Raw genomic sequence first — 27485 nt, 5'->3', positions numbered from 1 at the left:
CTCAAGAATATCGCGCCGGCACGGCAGCCAAGATTCGGAGAAAGATTCGAGGGCCCGAGTAGGACGGCGAGGAGCAGGGAATGTACCTTGGAGGCGTCAAAGATCTACCATGTTAAGCACTCGTTGTACGGGAGGATCAGAGCCAGAGGGATGATCTTTATAGGTGAATCCGGAAGGTGAGAGAGGGGGAGGACGACAAGGGGCTAGGGCAGCGGCGAGGGATCAAGGAGCGCGTTTCCGACGGCGTGGTTGATGAGGTCCCTCTTGCCGTTTGCCCGTTCAGGGGGTTTTTGCCCGAAAAGAGCGGGAATTTTGGGGGAAAGCACTGGGATCGCTCACGCTTGTCCGCCGGGGCGCCCTGGCAAGGTTCGCGCGGATGCTCTGGTGATCCATGTGGATCCGGCCGTCCTCGGAGATCTTCTTGCCGTGGGGACCTCCGAGCTCCGGCCTTTCACCGTGCCTCCATGCTGATGCCGTGCACGCCAGATTTTGGCTTTGTTCCCACCGGCGTTGGTGCTGCTAGTGCCTCGTGAATGTATTGGAATATCTCCAATGGAAAGGAATCAAGAACGGAGAGGTGCGCGAAGAGACAAGGGAAAAGATATAGCTGATGGTGGATGATGCAAGGCTTGGAGATCCTTTGAAATCTAGATAAACTGAGCACAAAGGTGAGAGCTCGGTGATGTAGATATGATATTTGGAAAATAAATTATACTAGGCGATAAAAGATCAAAGCTCGAAACAACGGCATCGATATAGTATTTAGCAAAATAGATATAGTATATTTAGGTAAAAGTTGGAAATAAAACGATCAAATCGTACAGATCGGAATACAACGATGTAGATCTGGTACTTGAGGAAATCAAGCGTGAAATAAAAATAATTAAAGCATTGAGATCGAAACATGATGATGTAGATCTAGTATTTGAAGGAACAGATCAAAACATCGAGATCGAAACACAATGATGTTAGATCTGGTATATGAGGAAACAGATCATGAAATAAACAATCAAAACATCGAGATCGAAATACGGTGCTGTAGATCTGGTATTTGAGGGAATAGATCGTGAAATAAATAATCAAAGCATCGAGATCGAAATATGGCGATGTATATTTGGTATTTAAGAGAACAGATCGTGAAATAAACAACCAAAGCATCGAGATCAAAATGTCGTGAAATAGATCTGATATTTCGGGAAACAAATTATGGAATAAATGATTGCTTTCTCAAGGTTCTAATATCGATTTGATATTTGTGTAAGGAAATCGAAAGAAATAATACCGTGATTCATTCGAAGCCACCATGGTTGGGGTTGTGGCTCCTCCTCAGTTGCGTCTTCTCTCTGCTCACGACGTTGGGCCTCTAGCCCTGACCAGAAAAACCTGGATCTGCGACGGTGCTTGCTCATCTGCCATCCTTTGACTTGGGGCGCCATCTACCTCTCGAGGGTAGTAGCGCCGCCGGGAACCCTAGTTGAAGGAGAAGGGAAGTGAGATTGATTTTGGAGATGGTAGGGGAGGAGGCATTTTATATCCCGATGGTCACGTATTAGGATCCTCAGTAAGGTGGGCCGATACACTTGCATATTAGCAAATTTGGAATGTCGAGTAATATGGCCTACCGGGTTAGCCGGCCCAAGTTCTGAAGATGCACTTCAATTTTCAGCATGAGCACCATACTTTGCTCAACATTGATCTCATCATGCCAAATCCAATATAAGCTTAGGAGCTCCTGCTTGGGCCATAGGGAAACAACAAAACACCTACATTGATGGTTCTTTGTTCTTCTCAAGTCAAATGTCAAGATTGACGACACGAAATAGAGCATATATTGTGACTTATTAATTGTAGATTAATGTGGTTGCTATACGGAACTCTAGGCTATGTCTAGCTATTTCTAAGTGTCTATTTGGCTTGCAGCCAAAACGTGCCATTATTTATCATGTCTAAGGTTATGCGAGTTTGATCAAACCTGTAACCAAAAGTCGCAAACTATGATAAAATTCTTTTTCTTCAAGATTGGTCCCAAACGTCAATGAATTAGAGAAGGGGACTACATTCTCCTAAACTAAACGAAACGTGGAATTTGGTGAGTTAACCTTAAACCAATTTGACAAAAAATTATGATAAACGGTACCACCCATAATTTACCCACTAGATAGACTCTAAGTAGTTAGCATGGGGAACTCACTTATTACAAACTATATGAAGATAGAGTAGGAGGATCAACATATTATGAATGCACCTTACAGGTTGCTCTCCTTGGTCAAGCGAAACTTTCTACTACCATGTATACAACTAAACATGGTGCCATGATTAAAACCATCCTACTACCATGATAAAACTAGCTTTCTAGGTTTAAAATTCAAAAATTGGCAAATTTATAGTGTCAATCTCATCGTATAACTAGATTTAGTGTCAATTAAGCCAAGTCTTTGAACCATTTTTTTTCAAATGACAGTCTTTGAACCATCTGATCTAAATCTTATCTTATCTCATCTCTTCCCATATTTATTGTTCCTTTCCACATGAAGAAGAATCTTCTTGATGCTCTTCTCTCATCGCTTTTGCCTCCAATTGTCTCAACATTATTGTCTTGACAAGGACCCACCACATTCCTTCTCCCTTATGTAGGAATTATTCTCAACTCTATATATTTTTCTTGCCTTTTCATTAACATTTTAATCGGTCTTGGCAGTACTACCACCACCGAAGCCATCACTTCACTACAAATTACCCTGAACATTAACCATCGGAAGACACAACTCCTAACTTTCGACACACTCATCGGTAGAATATGAGCAACATTTATACTGACTCGCCGATCATAACTCCTTCCCTCCCTTTTCCTCGGTCACGAGGCTATCCAACTTTCGTAGAGATCCTTAAAGAAGCTAGTATGAGTAAGCAATCATCAGCCAAAATTTTGTAAAGAACTGCTAGGTGACTTGTATGTTTGCTAGACCAAGTTATTTAGGGGGTATTTGGGTCCTAAGTGCTAAAATTTAGCCCTGTCACATTGTATGTTTCGATGCTAATTAGGAGCACTAATCATGAGCTAATTACAAAACTAATAGCAAAGTCTAGGGCTAATTCGCGAGACGAATCTATTAAGCCTAATTAATCTATAATTATTAAGTCTAATTAATTCATAATTAGCACATGTTTACTGTAATTAATCCATCATTTGGGCTAATTATGGATTAATTAGACTGAATAGGTTCATCTCGCGAATTAGCTTAGGGATTATGTAGTTAGTTTTATTATTAATCTACGTTTAATACTTCTAATTAGCAATCGATATGACAGGGCTAAAGTTTAGCCCCGCCAAATTCAATCATGCCTTAGCAAATCTGAATTTTTAATAATACTTGTCATCGTGATGAAGTACGACGATCTTACTATCTTCTCATGAAAAACACTGCTATAACTTTACCTTTTACCGATGGATGATGCAGTATGAAGTGTTATGGAACATTTCTTCCACAGGCTCCACCCGCAGCAACACTGACACGGCCACACGGGGCTCTCACCCGCAAAGCCGCCGTCCGCGGCCGTCCCCGACAACCAAACAGCCGGCCTTCTCCGACGCCGTTCCGTCATCCCGTTCCGTTGCGCCGTCCTGTCCAAGCGGACAGATCCAAAGCAAGCCCAGAAAAAAAAGTTTCAAAAACCATTCCCACTCCCTCCCTCCACACTACCCACCCTACCTCAATCCCCTCTCCGCATTTCACCAGATCGAGCGCCGCCTGCCTAGGGTTTGCCCCCGCCGGCAGCGAGCGATGCCCGCGTCCTCCGTCTCCGGGGGCAGCGGCCCCGGCGGCGTCTCCCCGGACGCCATCATCGAGTGGCTGCAGGACGAGATGGGGTACCCCTCGGCCCCGCCGGCCCCGGAGCAGCTCCGCAAGATCTGCCGGGGCAACATGATCCCCGTCTGGTCTTTCCTCCTCCGCCGCGTCCGCTCCGAGCGGACCGTCGCCACCGCTCGCCGCAACATCCTCGTCCATGGCGTCGCGGCCCGGCGGGCGCGGGAGGGCGGGGCCATGGGGGCGGGGGCCGGCGACGCCGCGGCCAGGGAGGCCGAGGCGAGGGAGCGGGACCTCGCCGCCGAGGAGGCCGAGCGGCTGCGCGGGGTCGTGAGGCGGCAGCGCAAGGAGCTCCGCGCGCGCATCGCGGAGGTCGCCAGGGAGGAGGCCGAGCGCAAGCGCGTCCTCGGCGAGCGTTCCAATGCCAGGTACCTAAATTCAAAGCGGAATTACTGGGTTCGAGCGTGTGACTAGCTGTAGGCGATCACATTGATGCTAGTGTTCAGTTTTACAAGCTTGCTAAATCTTCTGTAGTTCTGATAGAAATGGCACAAAAGATGAATGACCTCCTGACTGTAACTGTTCCACAAATAGCCATGGTGCAGGCTGCTCAATGTACTGGTGTGATTGCTTTAAAGCTGACAATTTCGTTCCTAATTGTAGTTTGATAGGAATAGACTTTGCTATGAACAAAGGAGTTTTCACAGAGATGAAATCCAGAAGACTGGCGCATAGCAAACTTCCACTCTACATGATCTGCTCATTTTATCACCAGCCTAGATGTCATTAGATGTTCTTTCATTAGGAAAAATACACTACGTTTATATTCCTACCAATTGTCTAAATCTGAAAATCAGCATTTGTGCACATACCAACATCTGATGGCAATCTATTTGAGGGTTTAGTGGCTAAATTAATATTTCTTTTATGCTTGTTGCATTAACAGGTCAAGACATTCATGGTAGTAAGCCTGCTGACAGGAATGCCTGAAAAATAGTACCTATCTCTTAGCATGCAATTTTTTTTTTGACATTTCAATTCTGGCACACAGGCAGTTGGCATCAACTTTTGTGGTAGAGACGTTCTATGATCAGCATTAATGCATTAAAAAATGATAGCGATACTAAATTTGCGTTTCTCCATTCATGCTTATCAGTTTCATTTATTCATCATAAATCGTGGCAAGTGGTGATGTTGCACTGTAGCAGATCTAGGATAAATGACAGGTCTTTTTTTGGTTATAAAAAAATAGGCACAAGCAAGTTATGCTCGAGGCATATGAACAGCAATGTGACGAAGCATGCAAAATATTTGCTGAATACCAGCGCCGGCTACATCAGTTCGTTAACCAAGCAAGGGACGTGCGAAGGTCAAGTATAGGTGTCTCTGGAGCTGCAGGTGCTGTTGAGGATATGCAATTGCAGAGTGATAGAGAAAACCTTTACTCATCGACTATCAAAAGCAATAGGTTGCCAGAGGATCTTGTAGAAACTGCAGGTGAAAGGAGCATTCGGAAGGCATGTGAAACTCTTGCTGCAGATATGATTGAAACGATTCGGAGTTCATTCCCAGCATTTGAAGGGAGTGGCATTAATTCAAGCTGCCAATTAGATGTGGCAAAACTGGGCATTGACTTGGATGGTGACATACCAACAGATGTTAAAGCTGTCGTGTTGGATTCCCTAAAGAATCCAACCTTGCTTCTGCAGTCAATCATCACCTACACATCACGCATGAAAACACTTATACATAGAGAAACAGACAAGATCGACATACGCGCTGATGCAGAACTGCTGAGGTATTACATGCCTCATTTATCTTTGTTTTTTCTTGCTGTATCTAAAGAATAGACATGAAAAGGAGTTCTGTGTAATCTTACTTTTGTGACGCATAGTGCTGATTCTGGAGTATTCTAACTCTTGATGCTCTAGTTATGCGCTCATGAGTGAAATCGGAGATTGTATTATATACCTGGGTTAAGTTTTGGTTGGGAAGTTATTTACTTTTTATATTCGTGCCATTTATTTTGGTGGGAAGTGGACTATGGTATTAATATTAACATGAAACTTCTAATTGGAAAGGTCACATATTGTCTGTTCATTTTTAGTAGTCAATATGTGTTCTGAATTGAGTTGCTACATATGCTTATATTTTTCTGGGTTAGATGTTAACCAGATACACATTCTTTTCCTAGGTATAAATATGAAAATGAGCAGGTTATTGATGCTGCTTCAACTGATGCGAGCTCACCCTTACCGTATCAGGTGTATGGCAATGGGAAGACTGGATCTCAGTTGTCAACTCGAGGAACATATGATCAGCTACTAGAAAGACAGGTAGTTGCTTGTGAGGTGTTCTTTTTGTTCTGATTCTTATGAGGTGTTTTGATGTCCTATTAGCACAAGGCTTATTGTTTACCCTCTACCTTTACTGTTCTCTTCTGATTCCACACTTCTTTTTATGGATGAAATAATCACATTTACGTTTCTATATTGTTTCGTGGCATCTATTTTATCTCCGAAATCAGAAGTCTCAAAATATCTCGTAGAACTAATATTATTTGGCCTGCTTTATTTTAATTTATCTAAACATTCAACGTTCCTGATACCAAATTCACTTTCTTAAAATAAAGTTATTGAAATGTTAGTAGCTGTTGCTTTAGAATAATGAATTGAACAATTAATTCCTTGAAGGAGAAAACATAATAGAAACCTGTAGTGTTATGGTGTTTGCCTACCTCTTACACAAAAAAAATGAATTTGTAATTCATCTAGCTCTTCTTTGTCCACTTGGTGCACTAAACCACTAAGATATTGCATTGTGCCTTTTGTACATAACCTCAATTAGCAGATGATGCTGAAGACTGAAGTCATCTTATTAATCACATTTTGCCTTTCAGAAAGAACATGTCCAGCAATTTTTAGCAACAGAAGATGCTTTGAACAAAGCTGCAGAAGCTAAAGCTCTAAGTCAGAAGCTATTGCAACGCCTGCATGGCACCATTGACATGGCAGGAAGTAAGAAGCTGCCTACTGGGAATACCTCACAGAATGTGACCAACAGTAGGCATTTAGAGGTACGTTTTTTGGAAGTTGGGCCTACAATGAAGTCAATTTTGGTGCTCCTTAACAAACTAAATGGTATTTATAATGCCTATGTTTAGGTAGGAACAAGAGTAACTTCTGCACACATTGTCTGAGATATATAATTTGTCGTTCCAGTTTCAGCGTTTAGCAGTTTGTGCTATCAGGTAACAGGAAAAAAACCAATTTATTGCCTTGAGCAGCGTAATAATGCAAGTTCATTTTAAACACCTTGCTTGTATAGAACATAACTATCTGTAGCTAAATGTATGCACCAAAGCAATTACATAAAGTTGTTCATGGCAGTGGCAAAACTTCTGTCTAGAGCTGCATGTGCTTGCTGCTTCTAAGCTCCTGAATTCTTCGGTCTTCTTTCCCAGTTTTAGCATATCAAAATCAATAAAGAAACCTTTGGATAATCAATACTCTTTTCCTGATAACATAGTCCACCTCATTTTAGCTGGACGTTTGGGCCAAGGAAAGAGAAGTTGCGGGGCTAAAGGCAAGCTTGAGTACACTTACATCTGAGGTACAACGTCTGTATAAGTTATGTGCTGAATGGAAGGAAGCAGAAGATTCACTAAAGAAGAAGTGGAAGAAAATCGAAGAATTTGACGCTCGTCGATCAGAGCTGGAATGCATTTACAGTGCTCTTCAACGGGCCAATATGGTTAGTTGCAATCTTGTGGCTTTCTCTATCGTTTCAAGAATTTGTTTAGTATGGGCTTGAACTTAGGAATTGAAGTCAATCACTGTTGCTTATTCTTCCCAGTACAGATAACATTGAATATAGCGTTGTGATGAGCTTCAACCTAATATTTGCTTATTCCTACTAAGAGGTTGATATGTGGTTTGTGATTATAGTGGTTTGCAGTTTATAAGTTGTAGGAACTATGCATAAATATGTCAGTGGTGGTGGGGACCCATGGGCTTGGTCTTACTGTCAGTATACGATCATCAAATACAGTTAGTCAATTTCTGTGTTGACATGGAATCTTGCTGATATAGGATGCATCAGCATTTTGGGAGCAACAACCATTATCAGCTAGAGGATATGCGTCAAGTACGATTATTCCTGCGTGCAATGCTGTGGTAGACATGTCTACGAACTCAAGAGACCTCATAGAGCGAGAATTGGCTGCATTTGGCCAGAGCTTGGATAATAGCTTGTGCAGATTGCCAGCAACTCCTCAGGTTGGTAACGCTACATGTTTAAATTGATTGCTTCTTTACAAAATAAAATCTGTCTGCTATGTTCCTATATCAGTTCTCATTTATATCAGCTTTTACATGAAAGAACTGGATAAGCATGAGCCACTACAACTATGGTTGATAGTCTGCAGTTCTCCATATATTGTCTTTGTTTTGCTGCTGTTATCACTGTTGAATCATGTTCAGCATTCAGTAAAGATAAAAGCTTCCATCTCTACCTCTGTGCATCTCCCTTACTGTCAGCCATTGTTATAAATTCCATTATCACAGTTAACTCGAGTCATTATTTTGCTGATGTTTCTATATTGCAGGCCCTTTTGGAGGCTGTGGGTTCTAGCGGTGTGACCGGAGCTGAAGCACTTGCAGCTGCGGAAAAACATGCAGCTTTGTTAACTGCAAGAGCTGGTGCCAGAGATCCATCTGCTGTGCCATCTATATGCCGCATCTCTGCTGCCCTTCAGTATAATTCCGGTATGTTCAGTGCCACTGGTGTCATTGTATGTTTTTAGTTCAACAGCAACAAGAAAACCTCTTAGTCCCAAGCAAGTTGGTGTAGGCTAGAGTTGAACTAACATGAACCACAACAAAAAGGGAAAAGAAAGAGAAAAACTAAATAAATATATATAAGGCAGCAAGGATGTGTTATCATTAGGCATGGATGTGTTATCATTGATTATTGAATGTCATAAGGTAAAATGCGTACTCAAATGAAATCACATGTAACTGTTTTATTATAATGATGACACGCAAGAAATGAAAAATGTATCCATCCTTGTGTTGCTATTGTTCACAGCAACTAAAGGATGTTTTGATATTTTCTGTTCCTATGACTTACTGGCTTGCAAGTTGCAACAAATGATCAACTGCTTACTGCACATGTGACTTGATTTATCAACTGTGTACTGAAATAGTTCTTGTATCATGATTAATAGTTTCACCAGGTACTGAAGGCACAGATTCTGGCTTGGCTTCAGTATTAAATTCACTGGAGTTCTGCCTGAAACCTTGTGGGTCTGAAGCTAGTATATTAGAAGATTTATCAAAAGCTATCAACTTGGTGCACACACGGAGAAATCTTGTTGAGAATGACCGTGTTTTGCTGAACCGTGCACATCGTGCTCAGCAAGAATATGAAAGGTACATCATATTTTGTTCACTCTGTTAACAGGAGCTATTTATTGAATCCAGTCAGGAACTGATTCAATGAAAAGGAGATATCTTCTCTATCGCATTTTTTACTCTCTTTATTTTGGTCAGAATGCTTTATTCTATCTTATTCTATCTCAAGTTAATGTATTTTCCAGCTAGCTGCACATTTCAAAGAACACATACTGATATGCCATTTCTTGGTTTAGAGTGGCCAACTATTGCCTTAAATTAGCCGGTGAACAAGAAAAGGTGGTGAGCGAAAGATGGCTGCCGGAACTGAGAAATGCAGTTCAAGAAGCTCGAAGGTGTTTTGAAGATTGCCAGCGCGTTAGGGGCCTGGTTAGTGAATACTGGCTTCCACTTATATCTCTGCGATTATGGACTTGTTTGTTCACTAGATCATCGTGTCAACTTGTCTGTTGCCTAGATCTGTTGCCGTCTTGCCATCACAAACCTGTCTGTCCTGTGAAACATACTGCCATACAATGTGAGCTCATGTGGCCATGCTTTTGTAACTTCCAGGTAGATGAGTGGTACGAGCAGCCAGCAGCGACAATCGTGGATTGGGTAACAATAGACGGACAGAGCGTTGGTGCCTGGATCAACCTCGTGAAGCAACTGCACATGGAGATCTCCAGACGGACGCTTGCCATGTCATCGGTAGGCGACGACTGAGGCAAGCAGCTGCGACTCCTGCTGGCCTGATCCTTTGGGGGCTCCGTGATCGGTTTGGTTTGACTCCAAGATATCTGATATCTGCTTGATAGCTATGTGCCACTGTAGTTTATACGCTTCTTCTTTTTGGGGTTTGGCTTGTAATTAGCTTATTACATGTGCTTTTTGTATGTCTTCATGTGTTCAAGTTGCCCTCTTGTGGTGTGGCTAATTGCTGATTTGCTCTGCTCCTGGCTTCGTTGTCCAGCGTCGCGCCTCACTTGTGATCACTCAATCAGCTCATGCTAGTTGGGAATTGTTTTATTAGACGTGCATCCAGATAGCCATAAGAAGGCATCTAAAAAGTTCGTGCTCTCCAATATCAGGATCTCGGAGCACAGGGTGAAGAATTTAGTTGGCACCGCGGAATCTGGGCATTTCTCTCAGAAACACGCGTTTACTGGTTTCACATTTACACCGGAGATGTACTCTATCCGATCTAAAATGTAGGCTGTTTTAGTTTTGTTTAGTCAAACTCCTTTAACTTTGACTAAGTTCATAGGAAAAATACATTATAAATTTGGTCAGTATTTTACTTGGGATAAAACTATCATATTTTCATATAAAATGAGTATATACTGCTAGATGCCTAGATCTGACGGCACAGCCCAAAATAGCTTTAATGGGTATAAGATCGGTGCATAAATGAGTATGGGCATCAGGTGGTGCATAAATGAGTATGGGCATCGAGGAACAAGTGCGTTCACGAAGCATCGGATCAGAAAGCGATTCCAAAGCACGGAGCCGGTGTGAAGTTACGAGCTGGTGAGGATGGTGAACTGGGTGCAAGTAGCCAAGCAGCAGCTGGTGCACCGCCTGGCGAAGAAGGCAGGGCTGCAGCCATGCGCCGTCGACGTCGACGATGCCGGCACGGTAATGAACTTCTGGGTGCCCAAGGACACGCTGCCAGCCTGCCCCGAGCCGGCGGCGGAGAGGAGGAAGGAGGAAGCGAAGCGAGACAGCAGCAGGCTCGCCGTCGTTCTCCTCCACGGCTTCGCGGGCGACGGCATCCTCACGTGGGTGCTCCAGGTTGTACACATAGCCTTGACCAATCGATCTCTCCTTAAGCTGCATTGTTCTTCACTGACTGTGCAGTGCTGTGCTGGTCTGTATCTGATGAACGGCATGCTCCGTGCACACTGCTCTAGGTCGGTGCCCTCGCCAAGCACTACGACGTTACGTCCCGGACCTGCTCTTCTTCGGCGGCTCGGCGTTGCCGGCGGGCGGCGGGGGCGGCCGGTCCCCGGCGTTCCAGGCGGACTGCGTGGCGGCGGCGCTGCGGAGGCTCGGCGTGGGGCGGTGCGCGGTGGTCGGGTTCAGCTACGGCGGCTTCGTGGCGTTCCGGATGGCGGAGGCGCACCCGGGCCTGGTCGCGTCGGTCGTCGTCACGGGCTCCCTGGCGGACATGACCTGCTCCACCAGCGAGCGCATGCTGCGGAGGCTCGGCGCCGCGTCGTTCGCCGAGCTGCTCCTCCCTGGCGACGTCGCCGGGCTCAGGTCGCTCTTCGCCGCGGGCACCCACAGGAAGTGGTGGTTCCCTGATTTCGTCCTCAAGGACTACCTCGAGCTGGTACATCTCAAGAAATGTTTCCAAAAATTGCACAAGTTTTTCTCTTTTTTGAGGGCACAAGTTGTGCAGATGATGTTTAACCGCAAGGAGAGGGCGGAACTGCTGGAGGGCATGGTGATCAGCGACGAAGACGCAGCTGCACCTTCTTTTCGGCAGGTACGTATGCAGAGACGACTCTCGATCCACTGCAAGATACAGAGCGTGAGTGCATGAATTGGCTTCAGATTTGAAAATTTGGCGTGCTAATTTGACCTACATTCACATGGTTAGGACTTAGGAGAGTACTTTATGTCGATTCGTTCCCTCGCGTCGTAAGACCAACTGCATTGGATTGTTCTTACGAAGCTCCTGGACTTCAAATTGATGTTTTGAAATCGCATGCAGGACATACTTTTGCTATGGGGCGAGAACGACAGCATCTTCACCGTGGAGCTCGCGAGCAAGCTCAAAGAGTGAGTGCACATGGCCAGCAAGCTTTCACACATACTTACCTGTCGGCACGAAATGATTCACCGCACGTGCCGAAACACAACCCAGGCAGGCAGGCACGCGTAGTAGTTGAACACTAACGGTACGTTCGTGTCGGTGCATAAATGCGAAACGTACATGCAGGCAGCTGGGCGAGAGGGCGGCGCTGCGGAGCGTCAGAGAGGCGGGGCATCTGGTCATGCTGGAGCGGCCCCGCGCCTTCAACCGCTGCCTCAGGGAGTTCCTGTTGCTGCAGCAGCAGCCGCGTACGACGACAACGGCGATGGCGGCGTCCAAGGCGGGTCTCTAGCGTGCTTTTAATTCGTCAGGGCAAAGAACGCGCATCCATTTATTAATGGATCAGCTGGCGGTTAGGGATGGCGCCCATGCTATGTGGTACCCCTGATATGAACGTGCTTAATTTGTTTGCTTGATAAACGATGTTATGATTTGAGTAATATTTCGTTTCAAAAAAATGATTTGAGTAATATGGTAGCTGTTGGTAGTTTGGTACTTCTGTAAAATATTGTATGGATGTAGGCACTTACAAATATGTTCGCATACTCACCTCTATGAATATAGATCTGCAACGTTACTCCTTTGAGCACATTTGAGAGAGTCTCTAAGACACCACAGACGTCTTTCTGTCAATGAGCACATCACATCGCTTACCACTAAAAGTAGTACTTGTTAAATTCTAGAATCAATTTAGAAAAATACGCGCACTCGTGACATGTCGAGGATTTAAACTTGGATGAGTAAATTCCACAACAAGAAACCTTACCAGCTGAGTTATACTCAATTCGCAGTAATTTATTACTTGGTACCACACGACCATTCACCGTGCACGTCAGAAGTTGAATCTTTGGTGAGTGAGTCCAATTAACCTCATGGTTTCAATCACCCCTCCAAGAGATGTGATCCCAGCTCTACAAGGAATTGCTAATGGTGACTGGAGGTTAAGTTATTTGCATATAACAATATGAGACACACATAGATAGCACGAGGATAGAATTCTCATAAGAAAAAAGTTCCAAATTACTCCTCTTATATATATGCTAAAGTTTAGATAACCTCTAGACTATTTTTTTTCAATTTATTCCCATAACAATATCAACTGGCCCATCTTAACTTTAACAATTTTTTTCCTCCATGCATAGTAGAGTTTTAAGTTAAAATTTTGCAGAGTGATAGCAGGCAAGACATCATAACATATGTTAAAAATACTATTTTGATAGGTTAGGATATCTAATAATAAATTATTCTTACATATATAATTATATAAATGTAATAATACAAATTTGTAATTTATTTTTTTACATGAGTAATGATGTCTACTATAATTCTATAAAATTTTAACTTAAAACTTCAGGAGAAATAAAAAGGACAAATCTTATTAAGGGAAAAATTACTATAGTCGTAGGAGTAAATTGAACCAAAAGATGGTTTAATAGGTTGTTCGAACTTTTGTCATACATGAGGGGACAATTTATGCATCTTCCATCTTGGAATATATATAATGGCACACTCACGTATATTAAATTAAAAAATAGTTTAGATTGTTATTCGAACTATAATCATACTTAAGGGAGTAATTTAGACTTTTTTCTTCTTGGAATATATATCATTACCTCACTCACATGAAATAAATTGGACCCAAAAGTTTGAAGGAGTTAATGGAACCATAAAATAGTTTAAAAGGTTATTCAAATTTTAATCATATTCGAGTAACTATTTTAGATTTTTCCTTGTCATCGAAATATATATCGTGGTAACACCCATAAAGCAGAGATTCTCTCTCTCTCTATCTCTCTCTGTCTATCTATCTATCTATCTATCTCTCTCTGTCTATCTATCTATCTGTCTATCTATCTCCCCAACCCAACCCCCAGTCCTAACACTTGTGGGGCATTGTCCTCTTAAAAAAAGAAGTTTAGCTCCGTTTGTCATATATTTTATTTATATAAAACTTGTGATTTTATTTATTATTACGTGAAGACATGATAGCAGCAAAACATGGTCCGTGGGCCGTGCCTGATCACCGTATCATGGATAGCCCGAAAGAAGCCCAACGGGACTTCTTTTTTGAACAAATTAAGAAGCCCGGCAGAGTTGCAGACGGCAGTACCTTCTCCAGCTAGCGTCGGAGTAAGCCAATAACCCCTCCTGATTTGGTCCAAGGATGTCAAATTGTTGCGTTTCCAAGAAAATTATTCTCTTTGCTGCAAAAAGCCATGCTGGTCCTCTCTCCGCTGTATCAAAACCTATGTTTGGTTAGCTATGGCAATTTACAGCACATCTTGCCAACACATTGCCCAGATGTGACCAATGAGGCAATGATTTGTTAGTCACACCTTAGTCAATGTTTAGCTAAAGAATGAGTACATGATGAGTGAGATTATATATATTTGAAAAATCAGTAGCACGCTCAAACTGTGGCATGAACCAAACAGTTGCCACATAAGTGCCATAGAGTTTGAAAAAAGTGTGGTACCCAACCAAAAGAGGTCCTTGACTCGTCTCCTAGAGTCTTTGACCCTTGCATCTTACTCCAGTAGCCTAGCTGTTTCTTCACGATTCTACTGATGAATCATGGACGATGTAGCTACAGTGCTGTCGAGTGCGACATGTGCTGCCTCCGGTGCCGTCCTGTGGATTGGTTCTTGCTCGATCAGGGTAGCGCCACAGACCACAGGATGCATCTAGCCAACGTACCAGCACCATGCAGGTTTGCCTGCTGCCTGTCGTGCTGCGTTGCCAGGACTTAGCACATTCGTATGTCTTCGTGCCATGCCGGCCTGGCACCGGATCGGAGTCGCAGACATCGCCTTACCACTCCACCACTGATCGACGTCAAAGCTCACAGGGTTTCGGCAACTTCATCAAGATGCCTTCCTGATTCATCATTACATTTCCAATCAAGATCCACGAATCTGTCAGCCAACTACGAGAACAGCCAGATCTGCAAATTGATGCAACGTGTTACAAGCTAGGAAAAGAAATCTGCAAGCATAGGAAGCAAAGTAGTGGATTGCACAAGCACACATAACGCTGATCTGGAATGCTCTTCCAAGTTCTCTCTAGAAATTCCAGCATAATTTCCTCGTCGTCAAACAGTTCTACACATGGAAACTTGAAGCATCAAGCTCGATAACATTTCATGCAGCAGCAGCCATAGATAACCAGTTTGTAAACTCTTCGCAACATCTAATTAAATTATGAAACAGTCAGCTATCATCAACATCATTCACACAAGGGAACGTTTCCGGCAGGGGAATATGTTAAACACACACTGATACGGTTACATCGACAAAGTCAGCAGCATTCTAGCATTTCTCGAATTCTTTCCCCGCCTCATGTGGCTGATCGCGCGTTGCGCAGCCGCGGGGAAATTAACCTACTCACCACTCTAATGTTCTAAACTGCAGGAAACGTCCCCAGGATACACAGCAGAACAATAAGTCAAACACGATTTTGTCCTACAAATGAACTGGCTCTTCTCTCACAGTTGTACATCTCCACAGCTTAAATCTGCACCAGCAACGAAGAGCTGGCGCCATAAACAGCGCATTTCCTTGCCAGGGATGTTTCTGTTACAGCATTTATCTCTTGCGCCTCTTTGCTTCAATCTGCAGTGAAGAGAACAGAACAGAAAGCTTACATAATCTAGTTAATTTGTATGCAAAAGGGATTGTTGAAACAAGCCCCGGTTTTATTACATTAATATGCACCAAGAAATGCAGAGTGAAAAATACTAATGGAGGTTTAAACGCTGTTTACTTTGGGCTCAACACTACAGCATAGCTTATGTTTGTCATGTGATCATAGCTAATGTTTGTCATGTGATCAGGCCACTGATTTGTCATGTGATCATAGCTTGTGTTTTCCAGAATGTCACAGATTAGCAGTAATCTCATTATAATTCGAATGGCAAGCTCCATATCTCTATGAGATGTTTTCAGGTGCTCAGAATGTACTAGGTGGTACTATCGATCAAGGAGATCATGGTTCAGACATTGGAAGACAAGACTGGAAGTCAAGTTTAACGACTAGCATTCTGAATCAAAGATTAATGATGAAGAATAGCATGCGTGAGATGCTAGAAAGCAATGCGGCTAATACTCTACAGAGGCAGCATAAACAAACTTACTGAGAATACAAGGATCCATTAGTTAACAAGATACAAATTTACAGTAGGGCAGCTTACACAAATTAAACCATACAGAATGAAGACTAATTCAGATGCTGCATCAAATAATCATGAGGCAGTATTGCAGTATTGCTCAATGCAAGACACATGAAAATTATGCATGCAAATAGTTACAAGGGTTAACGGCAGCAAACATCACCAAAATTGAGCATTATGTAGTCAACAACTCAGCACTAAGCACTGAGCATCAACTAATTTAGGAAAACAGGCAACAACCACCAGTTCTGGAAACACATTGCATGCAAATGCAGATCTTACAGGGTCAGCCTAAAAATCATCTCAAAATAGAAAAAGAAACTACATGCAAAAAGAAAAGTAGCAAACAATCTATGCAGTCATGTGATAACTGATAAAGAGAAAAAAACGGAATGACCTTAGAATCAGAGTTTGGTGGAACTGGGTATGAATTTGAGGTTCTCTTTGCACCATTTTCTTTAGCACAGTCCGAGCACATGTAGTGATCTATCTTTTTGGCCTGCTCAATGGTCATTCCCATACAGGATGGATGGAACCTAGACAAGTTAAAAGTTGGATGAGTAATAAAAAATGTAAATAAAGAAGAACAATTACAGCATACAAATAGCAGAAACAGCATTACATTGTTAAAATGTTACATAAACATTTCCCACAAATTATAGAGAAGACAGGGTATCATGTACAAGTCCTATCCATAGCACCAGGATGTAGAGAAAATAATGATTGGCGAAAATAATATATCACAATGCAGAATTAAATGGTGACAGATACTATTATGCACAATGAAAAAAGTCTCAAGGAACCTTTCAACAGAAAGCCAAAGAAGAAGACAAACATTGTATCTATGCCAGCATAGCATCCTTCAGCAACAAGTACAATAAAATTTGCTCTGTCTTTATGTAGAGTACATGCCATGCATTTATCATGCACACAAATTGTACTTTTAAATAATACCATGCAGGTCAGAACTTCATGCAACATATAAATAGATAGATACTGAGATATTTTGTGGTAATATAGAACAAAATGTGCATATTTTGTCCAAAAAATAGTGAGTCCTTTGCTTGTGCCAGGAGCCCAAGGCTTCCAATTCAGAACAGCAGACAGGACCATGATGTGTAAACATTCTTATAAGCAAATGACGCAGATCAAACATATTATGAGCTTATTTACATACATAAAACAATTGAAAAATGCCAGAGCATGCAAAGACCCAAAAAGAATGCCTGGCATCTTCATTTCTATGTTCTAATTCCAATCCTACATTAGTTTCTAGCGGGATGGCGTGCACCACAATCAGGTCCAAACAGAAGGGTAGCGTCTCATCAAACAGGAAAAAACCAATGCGCAACATGTATGATGAAACAGAGCAAATCAGACAACATAGAAAAATGCTACATAATAGAAACCAGCCCTTTCCTTGATATGTGTTGCTGTTCTTGAAACTATACATGTATACAAAAGATATGCAAGCAACATCTGCTAATAGTGATTACCATGTATCTTTCACAGGGAGCAAGCAAATACAGGAGCATAAGGCTCAAAGAAACCTCGGAGATATTCATCAGCTGTACTCCAATCAATGTTTAGTCTTACTTCCAGGACAAAATCAGATAATCCAAATGATTTATACTCTGCCCGGCAGTTAATAAGAAACTGAAGACAAGATAACTAATTAATTCTGCATGACAAAGTAGAGATATGTCTACAAAGCAGCAAAGTGCAACATCTGGACAGAGGCAGCTCATATAACGACCACATAAACACGGAACATGCATCCTTGAGGAAAAGGTGGCGTTTTACGCAGGAATTTACCAGTCCTTGCATCCCTCACACTGCACCATGAGGTCATCCGGGTTGTATGGCATCTCACACTTGCAATACCTAAACAAACAAACCACACCATAAGATCAGCAATCCCACATTGCATCGCAAGCAAAGCGACACTATACAAACTGATGGCCACATGACCCAAGGTTAAAAATAAGAGTGGGAAGAGCACTGTACACGGCGACACGGTCGGGGGTGAATGCGCCGCTGCCCGCCTTGTAGTCGAATCGGCAGTAGAAATCCTCAGGCCCGACGTTGTCGAGCTTGGTGTAGTTCTTGAAGGAGTGGACGACGCACTTGCCCTCGATGGTGTGCGCGCTCTGCGTGTCGAAGTGGTCGGAGAGGAAGAGCTCCTTGGCGCCGTGGAACGGGCGGCGGCCGCCCTTGGCCTCCTCGGGGCGGTAGTACCAGCGCACCCGCACCCGCACGCCGCCGCGCCCATCCGACTCCATCCGCTCCACCCGCGCCACGTACGGCGGGTTGTCCGTGTCCGCCGGCCGCATCAGCACGCAGTCCCCCACTTCACGCGCAGCAGCCAGACCCGTCAGAGCTCGAATCTTAGGCACGTGCACCGCGACGGCGGCGATCACGAACACGGCCGGGGCGGGAGCTTACCTCGGACCACCTTGTTGGTGCCCTTGATGGTGTAGGCGTCGACGTCCCGCTTCCCCTGCTTCGTCTTGGCCATGGCGGAGGCGTTGGATTGGGAGCAAACCCTAGCTGCGAGGGTGGAGGGGGTGGGGAGGGAGGGGGAATGCAGCGGCTGCCCGTTCCGACGGAGCAGGAGGCTGAGGGAGAAGGAGCGGGCTAGGGGCAGCTTGGTAATTTCCTTCGGTGAGTGGGAGTGACGGGGCGTTTGAATCCAGGTGGCGAACGGCCTTTCTCCGCCGTCCGATGGAGGCTGGCTGGTTCTGCGTCGGCTGTTTTTGGACGGCTGATTTGATGGGCAGGCTTTGCCGTTGACGCCACAAGGGGCTAGAATGTTCGCTGGCTGTGGATTGTGAGGGTGAATCCATGGAGATTTTTCTTTTTAATCTCTTGGTCGTGATCTTCAAGGTTTTGATTGACGTGCATCCTTTCTCCGCGCTGAAATATCGGTGAATATTAATTTGGTTGACTTTTGTGGACGAGTGGACGTGCTAGCATGCTTTTTTCCTCCATCGAAGAATAGGGAAAGATGTTGAAGATTCATTTGCACCGATTTTTGTCGATGGGTATTTGTTTTCTTCACAAGCTATTCCTAGAGATGTAAACAAATCGGATACGGACGGATATCATTAATATTGTATTTGCTGTCAAGTTTTCTATCAAATTCGAATTTGAACACGGATAGCCTCGAATACAAATACGAATTCGGATTGCTTTGGTTACGAATACGAATAGATGCGTATCGAATACAAAGTGAACCGGATGCAGATAATATCAGACACGGATGTTTATTCGGATATCTAGTAAATACAATATTTATTCATACACGTGTTGTAACATTCAAACATCCTACAAGTTCAAATTTTAATCAAATCATACTTAATGAAGCAAATTAACAACCATCACATGATATTTCTAACTTATTACTAAACTATGAATAAATAGATTCACCTTCAATATAGTACCAATAGGTAGTTTATATTTTTAGAAATATTTTGGTACTAATTGTATATTTTTCTGATTTGAAATGAATTAGTGATGAACTTTTAGAGATTAAATCAGATTTTTATTAATATATATATATATATATATATTGTATAATGCAACTATCCGAATTTAGTATCCAACTTAACTATCCGGATTATCCAACTGGATATCCGATATCCGACGTATATTACCCGTATTATATTCGAATCTGATATCTGGATAAAATATCCGAATTCGCATCCGGTATCAAAAAACTATCCGGATATACGAAAATGATATCACAACCACTATCCAACCCCTTTCGGTCAGTCGGTCAGAAAATATCCGTACTATTTACACCCCTAGCTATTCTATATAAAATCTAGAGAAGACAAATGCTTTTCGTAAGGTAACATACGATTTACACCCCTTTCCAAGCATATTTAAAATGAAAAATGAGTAGGGGATACTAGACGTTTGTAATGATCTAACTTTTATAAGGAAAATGAGCTGGAGCCAAATATCAAAGTACATTTTCCAGCACTCTCAAATCAGCACTCTCAAATTATTGACACTAGTCTTAGGTGGCAACGCGTCTAACCTGTGCTGTTATTGATGCTGTTAAAGATCTAGTTATTTCAAAAGTTTCAGAGGAAATATGCTTGACCAATATTATCTGTATCCGTCTTGTCATGTATTTGATATATATACATTCGTATTTGTAGCCGAGATAATCCGAATTCTTATCTGTATCCGACAGGTATCCGTGTCCGAATCTGACTCCGAAGAAAAATATGAAAACAAATATGATATCAGTGATATCTGTCCCATCTACTTACATCCCTAGCCAAAGCGATCCTCGTAGGGTGGGGTCATTGAACGTATAGGCCTTTGACTAGTTTGAGAAAAATCTTGTGGAGAAGGAGGTTGTCTTGGGTGTTGAACTGATCCTTGCATAACAAGCAGGCCAAGAATTTGAGACTCATCCAACACTATTTATCTAGATGAAACTATGTTAGCGCCAGATTCGCTTGTGATGCTGAAAGTGGATTCAACCCTCCTTAATGGATTTTCATTGTTTTAGTGGTAAATAAAGATGTGAATAAGGTGATTAGCATCTGCAATATTTTAAAGGAAAAGGTTTGCAAGCTTCCGGATTCAAGTTAAAGGTTTAGTTCCATTTTTAAAAATCATACTACAAAGGAATCTAAATTTGATACAATGCAGGTGTTTCAAAGCTCAAAATATTACTAACAATCGTATAGAGATATGTGCTCAATCAGCTCGATCTTATTCAAACCTTTATGTACTGGTACCTCCGGCTCAACCGACGGGTTCTAGTACAAGCTTACAGCCGGACGCTAAGCTAGTTCTGATCCATGGGTCGACGCATTATTTTTCCAGGTCACCTAGACTTCAACTCACCCTCTAGTTGTTGGTCGAGGCAATGGCGGATCTAAGGATTGAAGTTAGGAGGGCTGTCGTCTTCTTCTTCTTCCTCCTCCTCCTCCTCCTCACCTTTTCTTCTTCTTCTTCCTCCTCCTTTTCTTATTCCTCTTCTTCATCCATGGCTGAAAAAAGTTGGGGGGAGGGGGCTCCACCCCCATGCTGGATCCGCCCCTGGGTCCAGGAGCTCTAGCCGATTTGAGCATTTGATCCAACTTAACCGTATCTATGATAAAGTTGTCTGCTTTGATTCATGTTTAATTGTGTCTTCTGCTCTGCCAACTTTATCCATATCAACTGTTTTTATCGAAAGTTCAACTAGTTTTGAGAGCTCGGCTATGTTACGCTCTCAGCCCCTTATTCGTACTTTTTGATGAGAATATCACTATTTTGTTACGTTGATGTGCAGGGGCTAATCACTAGAGTTTGAGCTCGGCAACTAAATCACAAATGAGCTTGTTTATGTATACTCTTTGTAACTCTAAGAATGGTATATTATCTAATGATATTATTGTACTTAGAAACAATGAAGAGTATCAGAACGTGGTTGAAGAGAGGCACGGAGGAGGAGAAGGCCAACAAGGGCGTCCAAACTTAAGTTGGAGACCCATAACATACCAAGTTCGAGTTCAGCTCGAAGTCCAAGAGCAGCTCGCACTAAAATCGTCATCCATGTCATATACGGACTCTATATTTTTACGTTGTATATATAGATAAAAAACTAAGAACATAATATTTCCAATATCACCAATCTCACGTCAAGATTAGGTCTGAGTCAACAGGAATCGTCAAAACAAGTGGATGTCCACAAGCTGTCAGAGTGCTGCACCATCTTATTTTGAGTCGTGGGTCGTTTATTATGTTGGAGTTCACTAGGGACGTGTCTGTTCCTTGGCTGATCCTAATCCTTTATATTTAAAAACCATCGTCCAAACTAGATTTGAGTTTGGCTTAGATTAATTTGTCAAGAACGGTTCTAAGATCTCGGTTTGTAAGATCCAAACTTGAGTGCTTAATCATTGATCCAAAATTTTGATGCGTTCTTTCTTGTTCTTATGTGTGTTATTCAATTTTTGCAGGCAAAGATAAGCTTTCATGACAAACTTGTTGATACAATTTTTAAGGAGTTCATCATGGTAAGGGTAAGGGTAACTATATTGGTACGCATTAGCGAGCTGATAGATTATCTTATACAGTCTATGCTATTTTCTTTTTTACATGGAGGTGAGAGGAGGTGGAGAGAGAGAATGAGATAATTGTTTTGCGAAACAACCGTCTTATAAACTAAAATTAAAGACTACAAGATCACTTTTCTAAGTATTGTACAAGTTGTTTTTCCATATAGCTCACAAAATTTCTTTTTATGTACAAATTAATGGATTAAACAATTATTGTGAGAAATCTTAAAATACAACCCACTATAAGTATTATCTATTTATATAATCTTAAAATTATGTGGCAATATGTGAGATCACCTATTGGATAATACCAACATACTTGCTCTAAATAGGTCAGGCACAAAAGAATGATGCAACGGTCAAACAATTTTTAGCAAAGAAATACTTTCTCCATTTTAAAATAATACTCCTTTAGCATTCAAATTTTATTCCACAAACAGTGTTCTTTTAACTCTAGTAAGGTCAATCTAATTAAACCAATACCAAATATCAAGAAGAGAAGGGTATGAAATCATCTAATGGTATACAGGTACTACTTTCTCGTTCCAATGCATTCACATTTTTTAGATTCTAAAGCATCAAATAAACAATATGATTTTCAATTACAATTAGTATAAGTAATTAGGGGTAATATGTTTGAAATTTCTTTAAGTGAAAACTTATTTTGGTTCCGTGTAGCCAAGCAGAACTCGATCATAACCGTCGATTTCTCGATCGACGGCGAGGGTTGCTGATCGGCACCTCTCTTCGGACAATTGTGACTCGACCGTCGCCACGTCTGGATCGAACCCGATACCCGGCTTCTTCCAGCCGCCGCCGCCGAATTCTGAAACCCGAAACCCCAACGCCGCCGCCGGAGATGGCAGCGTACCTGAGCATGGGCGAGGCGCACCGCCGCATCGGCGACTACCTCTCCCGCGTGGTCGACGCTATCTCCTCGTCGGACGGCGCTGCGCTCGCCTCCCTCTTCGCAGTCTCCGCGCCCGGTTCCACCCTTCTCTCCGACGCCCTCGCCGCCTTCCCCGACTTCCCGCGCCTCGCCGGCGACCGCTTCCCGCACCTCGCTGACCTCCTCGTCCCGCTGCTCCGCGCCATCCACTCCCACTCCCTCCAGCGTTTCGCTGACGCCTACTCCTCGTTCGAGAAGGCCGCCAAGTTCGTCCCGCTTCCTCCGGATTCGGTTCAATGTGTTGGATTCTTTGAATATTTGACGTGGTTTTGGTTGCAGCGCATTCCTGCAGGAGTTCAGGAACTGGGAGACACCGTGGGCGATGGAGGCGATGCACACTGTGGCTCTCGAGATCAGGCTGCTCGCCGAGAAGGTGAGTGGGGTGGCTGATCTGGCCATCTGGGTGTGTGAACTTTTGAGTATTTGGCTCATGTATTCTGGTGTATTGTCTTGGTGTAGGCAGATAGGGAGCTTGCGATGACCGGTAAGAACCCTGACAAGCTTCAGGCAGCTGGGTCCTTCCTGATGAAAGTTTTCGGCGCACTAGCGGTATGCTATTGATTGAAAGATTTGTTCAGTATTCTTGCTTGAATGGTGATTTAGGCTACTAAGCTTCAAATGAATTACTAGGACAGCTGTGAGCTATTTTGGTAATTGCTATGCTAATTAGCTAGGCTTGAATAGTTGATGTTGGAATTAGATTCCGTGTCTTATCGTTTTCTGGCTCATACGAATTATGAGGAACATCATTTAGTGGCTATTCTTGCATTGAAATCTTTCAGGTATTTTTTATTGGCTAACCGTTCAGCCTGTTCTTTGATGCATCATATTTATTTCTATCATCTGTTGTGTTTTGATAGCTGTTTTCTGTCCAATATTTCAGGTGAAAGGACCTAAGCGTATTGGAGCACTCTATGTTACCTGCCAGCTATTCAAAATTTACTTCAGGGTAGGGTTGTTTTCCTTGTAATTTTTTGTTCATCTGTCTGTAACTTGTGTTGCTAGATTTACTAATTGAACAAAACGAAATATATACAATATGCAGTGATGACATTATGTTTGATGAGTAGTTAAGTGTAGTATGTACACTAGTTCATCAGTAATATATTTTATGTTAACAAGGACTTGGAGCTGATGATGAAATTATGCAGCTTGGAACAGTAAACCTTTGTCGTAGTGTCATAAGAAGTATCGAAACTGCCAGGAATTTCGATTTTGAAGATTTTCCAGTGAAAGATAAGGTAAAATAAGCGTAGTTTACAGCCATTGTTCCCTCTCGGAGACTTAATCAGTTACCTTGTGATGGTACAGGTCACTTACATGTATTACACTGGGCGCCTGGAGGTGTTCAATGAGAACTTTCTTGTCGTAAGCTCTCTATCTCTCTAGCACGCGCGAACATTTTCATGGTTACAAAGATATTTTGACCAACAAAATAGCGAAATTGCTAACACAAGTTTTTGTTTCATTAAATCAGGCAGATCAGAAGCTAACTTATGCTTTGATGCATTGCAATCCTCAAAGCGAGTCAAATTTGAGGTACTTATATTGCATGGGGTTTGTGTAGCATGTGATTTATAGCATACATGTGTGTTGTAACTCAAACCTTGTTCCACTTTTAGGAGAATTTTGAAGTTTCTTATCCCCGTAAAGCTTTCAATAGGTGTACTGCCAAAAAGGACCCTCCTGGAGAGATACAATCTGCTTGAGGTATGTTTACTTCTACTCAGTACTCACGGGTTATTGCTTAAATTGGAGGCAATTGTAGCATGTGATATATGCATCAGAATTGAACCATCCACCTTCCTCAACTACAAAATGACATGAGGCTATTTTTTTTTCTCATGTTACTTCGGCAACAGTGTAATCACTGCTTTGTTACATGAAGACCTTTACAGGTGACGACACATTTAATATGCTTGAAAGGGTAACGTTGTCCCATTCTCGATGTATAAAGCTGGTTTTGCAAAGAGTAGATAGGAGGATTCAATGGGGCTGAAAATTCGTATTTGACATATGACAGAATAGTTTCACCACATATTGGTTACATTTAAAAGAATTTTACATTTGTTGATTCTTAATCTGAAGGATACAACTTTTCTTATTAAGTTTACCCTGTTTAAAACAAGGGTTGTGAAGAAAAGATCCTACAGTACACCTAAGCCCTGTGAGACCTACTACATGCATTTTGGAACAGGCCCTTTTCCTTTCATCTACTGCTGTCGCCACTGTTCTGAACACGGGTGTCCCAGGCCATATACCCTGTCATACACATGGAATATGTGGCCCTATCTGCTACCATGTAATCAGCAGCTAGGCCACATAATGGCCTCATTTTACACAAATTATACTAGAACAGCTTCTAGGTGAGTTGATATGGCTATCGATTGAGTTTAGTATGGAAGCCCTGACCACTCAACCTTATTTACAGCAGCCTATGAAACCATGGTTGGTGAGTCAGGCTGGTTATAAACACACTATCTTTTCATTCATCAAAGACGAGCCTCGCTTTTCAATGAATTGCCATAATGATGAACATACTATGTGTAAACATGACCATTAACCGACTTCAGAGGTAAACATGCCAAGATATGAAAGGGGAACACGTTGTTTTGGTATGACCTCCAGCTGATTGTTTTGCTAGTGACTGCTATTTTGAATTCCCTTGCTAATCTTTCTGGTCTTCTCATTAACAGCTACTATTGTTTAGGCTGATACTCTTAAGCTCGTTTTGATGGTTGTACTTACTACTTTTGCTAAATATGCTTCTCCATCGTATCCGTTATTCTTCGATAAACATGCTTGACTTGTATTTTATGGTGCTATAGTTACTCATCTAGGGAGATCTGTCATGCTTCTCATTGGGATTTGCACAAGTGGTAATATGACCTTTCAGTATGCAGATGTTATGACTTCACTTAAGAGAGGGGATCTCAGGCTTCTCAGGCAAGCCCTAGACAGGCATGAAGACCAGTAAGTTTACCTGTTCGCTGGTCCTTGGATTAGTTTCAATCATTTTACTGTCTATGATATTTATTTGTTTTGCATTGCAAGAGATTTGGATTCACTGGTTCCTCTGCTAAATTAGCTTCAATCTATTCACTGTCAATTATATCTTATTTGTTTTGTAAGATTTCTTTAATTTACCTGTTCCTCGGCTAAATCAGCTCCAATCCATTCACTGTCTTTGATATCTTATTTGTTTTGCAAGATTTCTTAATTCATCTGTTCCTATCCTAAATCAGCTTCACTCCTTTAACTGTCTCTAATATCTGTTTTTGCAAGATTTTTGAAATCTGGTGTCTACCTTGTATTGGAGAAACTTGAACTTCAGGTCTATCAGAGACTAGTTAAGAAAATGTGAGTGCAAAACTGAAGTCATCTCTAGATTGCTTCACACCTTTTGTCCTAATCCTTACAGTCTCTGCTGTTTTTTCACAGCCATATCATTCAGAGGCAGAAGGAACCAGCCAAGGCACATCAAATTAAGCTAGGTGTTGTCGTAAAAGCTCTGAAATGGCTTGAAATCGACATGGATGTCGATGAGGTGATTCGAGAGCGCATCAATCTATCATATCTTGCAGACAGTTTATCTGCGACGTATTTAACCCAGTTTCTCACCTTGCTACCAGGTGGAGTGTATCATGGCATGCCTCATATACAAGAACCTCATAAAAGGTTACTTTGCTCACAAGAGCAAGGTCCTTGTCCTCAGCAAACAAGACCCGTTCCCGAAGCTGAACGGGAAGCCTGTTTAGTCACAGGATCTTTAATGATCATCTTGTAATTCTGGTGAATGTTGCTCATCGATTGATGTTTGGGCATGCATTTTCATAGTTACTGAAACCCTTGTCTGACAAAAACACTCTCGGATGTAACTTCTATCAATGTATCATTGTTGGCCGTCAATTTGGGAGCGATGGTTTCCCGTACGATGGGTAGTTTGCACCCTAACATGTCTTTTCAAGTAGCCCATTTGGTGATCTTGTTTTGATTATATCAAAAGATTAGGTGATCGGCCGCCGAGTATGCAAAATGAATGGACGTTCAGTGTTGGGTCTGGCTCAGCAGAGTATTGTTCTGCTACCGGCCCATTTCTGTCTATGGCTTCGTACTGGTGCAGTTGCAAGCAGAGCCTCAAAAGTTACACAGCCTTAGACCCGCAGTGCACGTGACGGGTCCAGGACCCGGGTCTCCCCAGTAGGCCTGGTCCAAGGCCGACTGGACTTGGAATAAGTATCCGTCAATACAAGGCAACAACTTTGTCTGGAGGGTCGCGG

The 27485-nt window shown here is 42.4% G+C and overlaps 4 protein-coding genes across 5 annotated transcripts; 3 read left to right on the top strand and 1 right to left on the bottom strand.

Moving 5' to 3' along the window:
- The first annotated feature begins 3680 nt into the window (after positions 1-3680).
- On the top strand, positions 3681-10168 carry LOC112883326 (AUGMIN subunit 5). Its single transcript, XM_025948608.1, has 10 exons — positions 3681-4234; positions 5059-5604; positions 6001-6142; positions 6706-6882; positions 7350-7559; positions 7898-8083; positions 8413-8572; positions 9034-9238; positions 9457-9589; positions 9773-10168. Exons 1-10 carry the CDS (start codon positions 3783-3785, stop codon positions 9923-9925), a joined length of 2364 nt encoding a protein of 787 aa, XP_025804393.1. The 5' UTR covers positions 3681-3782; the 3' UTR covers positions 9926-10168.
- A 469-nt stretch (positions 10169-10637) lies between these two features.
- On the top strand, positions 10638-12537 carry LOC112882988 (biotin biosynthesis bifunctional protein BioHC-like). The gene is given in 6 exon segments (XM_025948188.1): positions 10638-10993; positions 11113-11137; positions 11140-11534; positions 11604-11690; positions 11919-11986; positions 12147-12537. Coding segments are annotated over 6 exon segments (999 nt in total). The 5' UTR covers positions 10638-10735; the 3' UTR covers positions 12313-12537.
- Positions 12538-15188: 2651 nt separating this feature from the next.
- On the bottom strand, positions 15189-18804 carry LOC112883168 (chromatin remodeling protein EBS-like). The gene is made up of 5 exons (XM_025948422.1): positions 18634-18804; positions 18196-18538; positions 18004-18072; positions 16586-16724; positions 15189-15631 (listed from the first exon to the last, which is right to left on the bottom strand). The coding sequence occupies exons 1-5, from the start codon at positions 18704-18706 to the stop codon at positions 15605-15607; spliced, it is 651 nt and encodes a 216-aa protein (XP_025804207.1). The 5' UTR covers positions 18707-18804; the 3' UTR covers positions 15189-15604.
- Positions 18805-23035: 4231 nt separating this feature from the next.
- LOC112882939 (enhanced ethylene response protein 5) lies at positions 23036-27175 on the top strand. 2 transcript variants are annotated; one of them, XM_025948138.1, is made up of 12 exons: positions 23036-23411; positions 23485-23578; positions 23665-23754; positions 24089-24154; positions 24357-24446; positions 24517-24573; positions 24683-24744; positions 24828-24915; positions 26102-26178; positions 26491-26565; positions 26647-26752; positions 26838-27175. In XM_025948138.1, exons 1-12 carry the CDS (start codon positions 23116-23118, stop codon positions 26961-26963), a joined length of 1227 nt encoding a protein of 408 aa, XP_025803923.1. In that variant the 5' UTR covers positions 23036-23115; the 3' UTR covers positions 26964-27175. The 2 variants fall into 2 exon arrangements, with proteins under 2 accessions (XP_025803923.1, XP_025803922.1); XM_025948137.1 differs by having other exon boundaries at positions 23036-23578; positions 23669-23754.
- Positions 27176-27485: the final 310 nt, after the last annotated feature.

This window comes from Panicum hallii, chromosome 2 (assembly GCF_002211085.1).
Source record: "Panicum hallii strain FIL2 chromosome 2, PHallii_v3.1, whole genome shotgun sequence".
Taxonomy (NCBI): Eukaryota; Viridiplantae; Streptophyta; class Magnoliopsida; order Poales; family Poaceae; genus Panicum; species Panicum hallii.
The sequence above is the reverse complement of the archived record's forward strand: the minus strand, read 5'-3'. Positions and strand labels throughout refer to the sequence as shown.

Bases quoted from the DNA above. Each gene is read 5' to 3' on its own strand.
- LOC112883326 (XM_025948608.1), top strand. From the start codon at position 3,783: ATGCCCGCGTCCTCCGTCTCCGGGGGCAGCGGCCCCGGCGGCGTCTCC. The intron at 4,235-5,058 runs GTACCTAAATTC...ATAAAAAAATAG, and splicing joins GGCGAGCGTTCCAATGCCAG to GCACAAGCAAGTTATGCTCG. The intron at 6,143-6,705 runs GTAGTTGCTTGT...TTTGCCTTTCAG, and splicing joins ATCAGCTACTAGAAAGACAG to AAAGAACATGTCCAGCAATT.
- LOC112883168 (XM_025948422.1), bottom strand. From the start codon at position 18,706: ATGGCCAAGACGAAGCAGGGGAAGCGGGACGTCGACGCCTACACCATC. The intron at 18,539-18,633 runs GTAAGCTCCCGC...CTGCGCGTGAAG, and splicing joins CACCAACAAGGTGGTCCGAG to TGGGGGACTGCGTGCTGATG. The intron at 18,073-18,195 runs GTACAGTGCTCT...TTGTTTGTTTAG, and splicing joins ACCCCCGACCGTGTCGCCGT to GTATTGCAAGTGTGAGATGC.
- LOC112882939 (XM_025948137.1), top strand. From the start codon at position 23,116: ATGGCAGCGTACCTGAGCATGGGCGAGGCGCACCGCCGCATCGGCGAC. The intron at 24,155-24,356 runs GTAGGGTTGTTT...GAAATTATGCAG, and splicing joins TATTCAAAATTTACTTCAGG to CTTGGAACAGTAAACCTTTG. The intron at 24,745-24,827 runs GTACTTATATTG...TTCCACTTTTAG, and splicing joins CAAAGCGAGTCAAATTTGAG to GAGAATTTTGAAGTTTCTTA.